Source organism: Microtus ochrogaster (assembly GCF_000317375.1).
Source record: "Microtus ochrogaster isolate Prairie Vole_2 chromosome 6 unlocalized genomic scaffold, MicOch1.0 chr6_random_2, whole genome shotgun sequence".
In the NCBI taxonomy this organism is placed as follows: Eukaryota; Metazoa; Chordata; class Mammalia; order Rodentia; family Cricetidae; genus Microtus; species Microtus ochrogaster.
Genome location: NW_004949095.1, coordinates 1,795,961 through 1,805,885, shown reverse-complemented (window position 1 = coordinate 1,805,885; position 9,925 = coordinate 1,795,961). Strand labels below are relative to the sequence as shown.

The following is a 9,925-nucleotide window of genomic DNA, read 5'->3' as shown; positions in this document are numbered from 1 at the left end:
GCAGGTGGATCTCTGTGAGTTCAAGGCCAGCCTGGACTACAAGAGCTAGTTCCAGGACAGGAACCAAAAGCTACAGAGAAACCCTGTCTCGAAAAACAAAAAAAAAAAACAAAAAAAAAAACTTGATTATCTTCCAATTTCATATAAAAATATATGAAATTTTTTTATCTTTTTAATTTCTGTAATACTGATGAACTTCAGCAATATTCATGTGTGAAGAACTTTGAAGAATGTACCTGGAGCTTCCTGGGGACTTTCATACAGCAGTCAGGTATGCCAGGCTGCAGAGAGACTTTCTATACAGTGCTCAGATATGCCCGGCTGCAGAGAGACTTGGACCTTAGCTATTTACTTCTCCTGCTCCAATGCTTGCTAAGAATATGTATTTCCTAAAATTTGGAGCAAAACCCACTCATATTCGCATTGTCCACCAGCTGAAACCTGCTTCTCCTCTCATGTCCTCTATTATCTGTCCTGGTCAGGAACTTACAAATCAGCAAATATGGGTCTCTTTTTACTTCCCCAGTGACTTTCAGATACACTCATTGCCCTTCCCAAGTAACAGCAGCCCAGCCAGATGGCCATCATCTGTTCTGACTCTGTATTGCTGAAATGCATGCCTAAGAAATCACCACGTTCTTCCCCTTCACGAGCCTCCGCCTACGTTGAACAGTCAATTACAAGGGCTAGAGAAGACTCAGTGGTTCTGAGTGCTTGCTGCTCTTCCAGAAGAACCAAGTTTGGTTCCCAGTCCCCACCTCAGGCAGCTCACAAACACCTGAAACTTCAAGTCTAGGGTAACCTGTGCCGCCTTCTGGCCTCCAAGGCACACACATACCTATAAATAAAGATAATAGACTCTTAAAAATCCAGTTAGGTATTAATTTTAAAGATACGGCTATTTTACTTCTTTACTTAAAAACAAAGCAATATCTCTTCACTGCCATTGGGATAAAGTCCCCTTACCAGCAGTCATAAGGCTTCACAGTTGATCAGACCTCACCTGCATCCCCAGCAGCTCTCCTCTCTGTACTCTCTTCCTTGAGGCATCATGAACTTTTCCTGGTTCTGATAGCTGCTCACTCTCTTTCATTGTGCTCAGTTCTTCTGTCTGGCCCAAGAGTCTATCCTGTCATTTATTTCCTATTGATTTGGCAACTGTTGTAGAGTACCTACTCTATGCTAGGTATTAGGAAATCGTGATGAAGCCACACATTGTTTCTCTCCTTATAGAAATTCAACCGTAGCGTGGAAAATGGAATTTGAGATGAAATGTGAGTTGGAAGTGAACTGAGAGCTATGTCACAGACGCATTTTCAGATGGTGAGGAAGCCAGTGTTAGGGAAGCCAGGCTTATTTGGAAGTCAGCGGGGTTCTCTTGAGAAAGTACTGTTAAAGAGAAAAATCTAAATAAAGGTGTCAGCTGAAATAAAGAGTGGGAAGGGAAGAGAATGTTGCGGGAGGTGGCAGAAACGTTTTGAGAGCACAGTCAAATTGGAAAAAGTGAATACTAACAAAAACAAAGCCTCTTCTTGGCATGAGCAGAAGATGTCTCTGTTGAATCTACTTTGTTGGTGGCCTGTGTTATCAAAGGGGAATAGCTGCAAGGTTCTCCTTGCCCTCCATTGTCAGCTCAGTGCCGATGGCTCCCCTTTCAGCAACGCTAGTGAAAATATCATCCTTGAAATCATAAGGATAGGTATGAAAGTCTACCGTGCATTTGAGTCTGGTTTTATAAAAAGTGGTTCCTTCCTGATTTTCACATATGCTCTTGTTCAAATGACACACTGTCCTTCCACTTTGCCAAAGGAGAAAATGCTGTGTTGTAGCTCAGCCAGACAAGGTGGCACACAGCTGTTAGTCCCAGCACTCAGAATGCTGAGGCAGGAGGATGGTAAGTTCAAGGCTACCCTGGGCAATATAGCAAGTTGTAGCATGGTCTATGTTCTATAATGAGAACTTGACTCAAACTCTCCCACTTCTGCCCTCCGCTTTACCCCAAATCAATTCGTCTCATAGAATAGCAAGCAAATCTATGGTATGGAGTACTATGTTGTGTTTATTGACCTTTCAAGCATGTTAAACCGTCCCCGCCCACAAATAAGGTCTTGTGTGTATCTCTGGCTGCCCTGGAACGCTCCATGTAGACAAGAATAGTGCCTTAAATGCTTTCTTACTTCCTGGCAGCTTCCTGTCATTGACCTCCATTACCAGCTATAACTACAGAAGCTACATCCCATCTGCACCCAGATGAAGCCCAGAGAGCTGTCTCACCACCGTTCAGAAGGACGGGAATCAGACCATGTCTCTTTTCAAATGACCTAATTGTTCAAAGTAAAGGCATGATGAAATAGAAACACTGGGAAATCTAGTTATTTTACAGTCATCAAAATCAGGATATATTTCAACTCCAATTAAATCATTTTAATTTTCTAGCATTTATGCCCAAACTAATCAGTCAGTCTTTTTTTCCTTTTCTTTTTCAACTTTCTGTTTGGTTACTCAATGGTAGACTTACAAATAAATGTATCAATATAAATATCTAGTATTATTAATTTTAAGTAGAGATTATATATTAGTATGCTAGAAATGGTATTTCAGCCTAATTTTCTTTAAAGTTATGAAAACTAAGAATTTACATAAAAATTCTTCAAGCTCCACATTGCCCTTTTATGCAAGGAAGTTGACCCATGAAATGTGGCACCATTAGTTCATGGGTTTACTTTGCCAAAAGCTTTTAATTTATCCCTAAGAACATTTTACATACAAAATTGTCAATTGTTTCAGTCACAAACACTATGTTTTCCTCTGTTTCTGTAGTCCACAAATTGGATAAATAAGTTCATGTCTCCCTTCAGAGTAAAGAAAGGGCTCATTCGAAAATATTTTACAAATATCCAAGCTAGTACTCAGTGTAATTTATAAAAAAAAAATGAAGAATTTGGCTTGGGGGAGGACTTAATTAGTACTTTCTTCTAAAGGACCTGAGTTCAACCTCTAGAACGCACATTTTAAATAAACCTTAGTGACGCATCCTTGTGGTCCCCACACGGAGGAGGTGGAGACAAGTGGGTCCCCGAGGTTTGTTAGTGAGAGGTCAGCCAGAGGCCCTGTCTTTAAAAAGGTGGACAGTTCCTGAAGATAGCACTCAAAGTTGTCCCATATCCTTTACGTACCCCTGTTCACACACATGCCCCCTTACGCATACGTGTTCCTGCACACACATGAACATACCCACATACATTTCAAAAAAGAAAAGTGAGTTCTTACGTTCTAAGAGCTGATTCTATTTGTCTGTTTGTTTGTTTTATATTCTTTCTCTTTTTCCCCTCTGGTAAGCAACTGGATTTTAAAAATACAGGCCTTCTACTAAGGGAATTTAAGGTTTTCTTGAGGCAGTGTCTCATGTAACTAGCCTTAAACTATGTAGGAAAGGCTGCCCTTGAATTCCTGATCCCCCTACTTTTGCATCTAGAATTCTGGGTTCTAAGCATGTGCCACCAAATATCACACATCTAAAGAAAGTTTGATAATTTAATTATGTTAAATATGTGTTCGTGGAAGAACATCTTAATGTCATTTTTAAAAGGAAATAGTGCATGGAAACTTGTCTCTCTTGCAATGAGAAAAAGCTCTTAAGGAAATGCATGGCCCAGAGCACAGCCAGCTGATGGTCAGCTCCATTCTAATTAGTGTATGTCTAAAGGGAAGAGTGTTCAATAGACAACCTGGCCAGATTAACTGAGCACTTCTTCCTGGCTCTGTAAGAGAGATCTGAAATGTGAGGCTCCAGACAGCCCAATCAAGGGAGTGGTGGTGTACTCTCGTAGCCCTGGCATTCAGGAGGCAGAAACAGGAGAGTCAGGAGTTCAAGGTCATCCTTGGCAACACAGCTATGCCGAGGCCAGCCTGGGGTACTTGATACCCTGTCTCAAGATCAGATCACTTTGCTACCTGTTTAGTCTCTGAATACCAGTTTCCCACCCGCAAAATAGATGGTGATATTTGTCTTTTAAGATTGTGAATACGAACAAGTTCGAAACATACATGAGACGCTTTTAACTAGAAACTGCCATACAAGTTATTTATTTGTTTGTTTGTTTGTTTATTGAGGCAGAGTTTCTCTGTGTAACAGTGCTGATTGTTCTGGAACTTGCTAGACCAGGCTAGCTTCAAACTTACAGAGATCTGCCTGCCTCTGCCTCCCAGATTAAAGGCTTGTGACACCACTGCTCAGGCAAAAGTAATTTATAAAGCCAAGCATGGTGGTTCATGCCCTTTCCAACACTTGCAAGACTGAGGCAGGAGAATTATTATAACTTTGAAACCAGCTTGGGCTAAGAGTGAGACCCACTATCAAGAAATATAAAATGAGATAAAATCAGTTCAGGCTTATAATCCCAGTACTCAAAAGGAAGAGGCAGGTAGGTCTCTGCGAGTTCAAGACTGATTAGATCTACATAGTAGATGCTAGGCCATGCAGGGTGATACAGTTGAGACAGGGTCTCCAACAGCTAAATAAGAGAAACAAAAGCATGGTTTACAGGGCTGTTAAGATGGCTCAGGTGTTTGCCACCAAAGCTGACAACCTGAGTTCAGTGCCCAGTACACACAGTAGAAGAACAGTAACTCTCAGAAATTGCCCTCTGACCCCCTATGAAAGTTGCGGCACATGCATGAACACACACACCTAAGAAGAAGAAAATAAGATACCAAATGTATATCAAAATGTGTATCAAAGATACTAGTAAGAGAGTCCACAACATCTAGTTTATCTTCCTCTCCTTGCTTCCTTGTCACGTGTTTATGTACTTCTAGAAGAGCCTCCATTAGTAGAAAGATCCCTAGACCTATTGTGAGCACACACAGCTTTTTCCTGGGTTGCTCTCTAGGTTACACTAAATGGATTCTCAGGAGGCTTTGTTGACAGATCTTCTCGATTGGCCCTCGATGCCAACGGGAAGTGAATAACGGCCATGGTCAAAAGTCTCCTTTCACTTATTCTAAATGTAAAACCTTCTGCTACAACCCATGCCTGCTTTCACAGTCTATCCCCAAAGCTCCTGGAGAATTGGCAGGTTAGCATCCCTGCTCCCCCTTATCACTGCTACCAACCTCTCCAGCTGCAAGACAGTGTTCTTGCACTCAATCAACATCTAACCCACTTCTGATCCTACAGCAAATGGGATTTCCCACATCTTTGGTTCAAAGAAAGGAGGAGCACCCACCGGCCCACTAAAGATTCCTAGAGCTAAGGAGCTTCCAAGGAAGCACAATCCTTCTTGGCCAAGGGAGAGGGAAACAGTATCAACACAAGACTGCCAAAGGAAAAGTGGAGGAGGACGAATAATACAAGAGAAAAGACACTGGACTCACAGGAGAGTAAAAAGTGGGGAATGCCTGGGTTTTGCTACTTCAGAAGACTGAGAAGGTGGCCCACCCCGCGGCCCTCTGTTTAACAGGCAAGTTGGCGCCATCTCTGAATAAACACTTTTAAAAGCTTACAGAACAATGCGGAAGGGATGGCTACTAATTAGATGCCCTCTTCCAGGTCTGTAAGGTGGCTGCCGGATCTACCCTATGCAGGGTAGTTTTGTAACCTTGTCATGAGTATTTTTAATTTTTAATCGTCGGCCCAAGTGAAGATTCATCTTTTAGGTTTAGAGACGGGTATTTTTAGCTTGAGCGTTTGGGGTCGTCCTTATGGGTACGTTGTGGCTTTCATTAAACAGCCTAGGAAAGCTCTGGCAGTCCTCCAGCCCTGGGCAAACACGTGTGCCTGCAGCCAGTGGCAGTGCGCTGTGTTTCAGCACCGCCGCCTGTGGAGAGCGCCTCACCGCAGGGCTAGGTCAGGGCCTCTCACCCGTTCCTTCTCCCATCTCCAGCGTACTTTCCCTGAGTTCCAGGAAAAAGCACCCCCAACTTCTAACTTCTCGATTCCTGCTTTTAAAGTGACCCCGCGTTCTTCTCTCAGGGCTCTAAACGCGCACACACCCTGCGAGCAGCTTCCGAGCCGCGTGGCTTCTGTACCGGTGGCGAGAAATCTCCATACTGCGTGGACAATCATCTGCTGGACGTTACACACGCACCCAGACGCTGGGGCTCCATCCCTCTCGCTGTACACCCCAAACCTCGAAAACAAACTCGTGAAGACGCGTCCCTATCCCACTCTCACGCACTTCTACACATCCATCCTCACAATCAAGCTGCAAGGCTGCCGAGTACCATCGCCACCCTGGACAGAACGTTGGCCAACTTGGACCCGGATCCATCTCGCCAGCTCATGGACCACCTCCCGCAACAGCCGCCCCGCCCCCTCCCCTTCCTAGGCAGCCAGAGCCAAACCTGGGCTGGTCAAGGGGTACCCCTCGCCATCAGTCAGGATTCACCGCTCCGGGCCACACGCAACCATAACCCCCAAACATTTGTCCCTGTGCCTCCAGGAATCGCCTGCCAAATCCAGTCCCTGTCACTGGTGTGTCGTGTGCGAGTGTTTGTGTCTCCGAGACACATTTAACTCCTTCAAGATTTCTGTCTATCCTAAACAAACAGCACGTTATCTCCAACCCTCTCCTCCTTCGCACCCCAACCACTGCCCCCATCCCTACCCTCGCCCGCAAAGTAGTCAAATCTCCGCACCGTCGCGCTCCAGGGCTATAACTCGGAGCCCCCACCCCACCCCAGAGGACATTCACCCCCCACCCCGAGCCCCGCACCTCCCCCACCCCTGGCCCTCGGTGAGGCGATCTGGCCCCAAGCTAGAGAAGCCTGGAAAAACGCAGCCTGCGTCGGCTCTCGCTAGCGGTGATCGCAGGGGCTGACCAGGCACCAGACAGATCAGCAGGCGCATCCCTCCGGAGGGGCGCACGCCTTCCTGCCCAGTCGCCCTGGAAAATCCTGATATTGGCGAGAGTAGAGCAGCGGAAGCAGCCTCCGGGGTAGGCGGGAGGACTCACCGAACATCTGAATGTGCCCTTTAGTGATGGGATTGAAGCTGCCGCAGGCCAGCAGGATAACGTGGGTCTTTGTGGTCTCGGTCATGATGGGAGTGGGTCCCTCGTACTGGTCTGGAGGTTGCCTCTTTTTGTGTCTCGATATGTCTGCAGACGGAGAAAGGAAGGCGAGGCTCCGGCGGTGGATGCTGTGGACTCCAAGGAGCCGCTCTAGACGCAAACCGCGTCACTCCCCGCCTCCCTTTAACGCTTGCAACTCCGGCGAGATCCGAAGCTGCTTTTGTATTGCTCTCCTCTCGGTGCTCAGTCCCACTTCCTCTCTAGCTTCTTTCGCCTCACTGGTCCTAGTGCCTGACCCTATCATTTCTATCCCCCCCATCCCACTTCACTGCATCACCCCATCTTAGTTTATCTACATGGCAAGAAGCGGTAGCAAACCCAGAGCCTCGCATGCTCACAGCATGGTGTGTGGGCTATGTCCTGCCTCTTTCAGATTTTGTTATCCTATCTCACTCCTTTTCTCTCCCTGTCTACATTCCCTACCATATCTAACTCCAAAAATGTCTGAACTTATGAACTTTCTTTCTCACAGCCTCAATATCTTAAGTGACAAATAACAGTTGTTCTTTTCAATAGTCTTCATTTCGGACGTTTTTCTCCCTTACTCAGTGATTCTAAACTATTGAAAGGAGTCCAGGTCTTGACCCGTGGCTACTAAGAAATAGTGAGGGTTGAGAGCCCTTCTGTTCACGCTGGTTCTTTGTGTGGATTGAAGCAATGACAGATTTGAGCAAATATGAATGAGGAAATCACCAAGGCTAGGTCTTCGGAAACTCATGTTCGGTCATCACTTTATCCAAACTGAGACGGTTAAGAGTCCATCCTTATTCCTGGAGTGTTCATCCTCTAATAGATGCTGTTATGAACCCCTCTGATAATAATACCTCTTCATTAAGTTTATGTTCTACTGGAGGGAGGTTGATAATAACCAGAAAGAAAAATAATAGGTGCAATTGTGCAAAACATAATAAATGAATTAACTCATTCTCTGACAGAACAGATTGGACACAGGGGTGGTCTGAGAAAGCTTCTCTGGGTACATGGCATTTAAGGTGGGCCCATGTGTCCAAGGAGTTGCTAGTATGGATATTTAGGGACAGGATAGGGCTTCCTGCACCCATGAACCTGAAAGGAAGCCCAAACCAGAAGTCCTGAGCAGGCTGGAAACAAGTAGAGAAGTGGGTGCCGGTCATCACACGGGGGTGGGATAATGGGTCAGGAGTTTTTCTGAATCACTAACTTGTAGTGGAATAACAGAAAGAAGCCTTGGAAACCTTTAGGCAGAAGAGCACTGGATGATTGACATTTTTATGAGATTTCTGGCTGTTGGGAGGAAAGCAAATGGGAAGCTGGGAATGTGAGAGGAGGCTGGCAGCCATAGACAGATGGTACTGGCCTGAGACTTAGGGGGCTGGCAAGGGACAAGGCTAGGCAGTGGCGGGACAGATAGGGTAGATTTTGTAGTTTTTAATCTTTGTAGATGGATGGATAGAGAGAAGTTCAGGAATATGCCTTAAAATAGGGGGGAAGGAAAGGTTTGAAGGATGGTCAAATATGTTGTTTGGATGCAATATAGAACCAATAATTAGCTTAGTGATTCAGAAGCAAAAGTGTTGCTTTCCCAGGCTTCGAGTTTCTAACAATTCATTGCAAGAGTCTGTTCTCTCCTTCCATGTGTGGGCTCCAGGGGTTGAACCCAGGCCATGAGACTCTGTAATAAGTACCTCTGCCTGCTCAGCCATCTCTCTAACCCTTAGATAAAAAATAAAGATTTCTTAATTTCTGCTGAATAGTAGATCAACCTCAGCTATGGAGAAATTTTCCAGTTTATTACTTTGTACATATGCACATGTGTATACACACACATGTGTTACAGCACTACTATAGAGCTCAGAGGACAACCTATAGTAATAGATTCTCTCTTCCCTCCCTCAGTGTGGGTCTTGGAACTCAGGCCATTAGCTTTGGTGACAAGTGCCTGACAAGCCATATTACCCTTCCCAAAGTTCAATAGAAGAGTCTTAAGAACTAATATAATTCACAAAGAAGTTTGTAACTTCTCTAGCATAAGATGCAAATTAGTGGGGCAGAAAGAGCAAGAGATTTCATAAACTGGGCAATTAACATAATTATATAGTTAAGCAATAAATATTTATTGAATGCCTGCCATATACCAAGCACTGATTTAGGGGTTGTGAACAAAATGAAGTTCCTGCTTTAATTCAGTTCACCCTCTTGGCAAAAAAACAACAGACCATTAGAAAATGAATAGATGCATTAGTAACCAGATCATATAGAAACGTAAAGCGAGGGGAAGAAACGAAAAGGAAAGAGTCTTCTCTCAGAAGGGCTAAGGATAGACAGGCTCTTTGATGAGATAGTACTGGAGCAGGAACTTCAATCACACAAAAGGCCATGTTGCATGAGCATTCGGGGATGCACATACAGAACGGGGATGCACATACAGAACAGGAAGTAGAAAGGGGATGGGGAGTGAGAGTGTTTAGGGGTGCTCAGCACACAGCAGCAGTGTGGCTGAGAAAGGAAAACCGTGGAAAGGGTGGGGAGTGACCAGCAAAGTAGGACAGGGTGCCTAGAGCCTCGGGGGCTTTCAGCGGGGCTCTGGTTGGAGACAGGAAGCCTCCAGACTCTGCAGTGATTCTTAGTAGAGAAGTGTCATGAGCTGGTTCGCATTCCGAAAGATCTGTTTGGAAGGACATAGATTTTAGAGTCGTTAGTCTAGAGTATTTTTAAAGTCATGGGATTGAATGAGGTCACCTAGGGAGGAGACAGGAGACCCTCAGATTCAGCCCAGAGCACAACAAGTGAACAACAGTAGCTACATTCACCCCTCATTCAGAAACCCTGGGACTATGTACTGTTTAATTTGCTTCACATTTTATGAGTCTCTG

The 9,925-nt window shown here is 45.0% G+C and overlaps 1 protein-coding gene across 1 annotated transcript in view; it reads right to left on the bottom strand.

Annotated features, from left to right (window-relative positions):
• The window catches only part of Nmnat2 (nicotinamide nucleotide adenylyltransferase 2), a 175,724-nt gene extending 168,540 nt beyond the window's left edge, over positions 1–7,184 (bottom strand). The window contains exon 1 of the mRNA XM_005363871.3: positions 6,957–7,184. Within this exon, the coding sequence (XP_005363928.1) occupies positions 6,957–7,041 (85 nt within the window). The 5' untranslated portion in view covers positions 7,042–7,184. The remainder of the gene's footprint in view (positions 1–6,956) is intronic.
• Between the last annotated feature and the right edge of the window lie 2,741 nt (positions 7,185–9,925).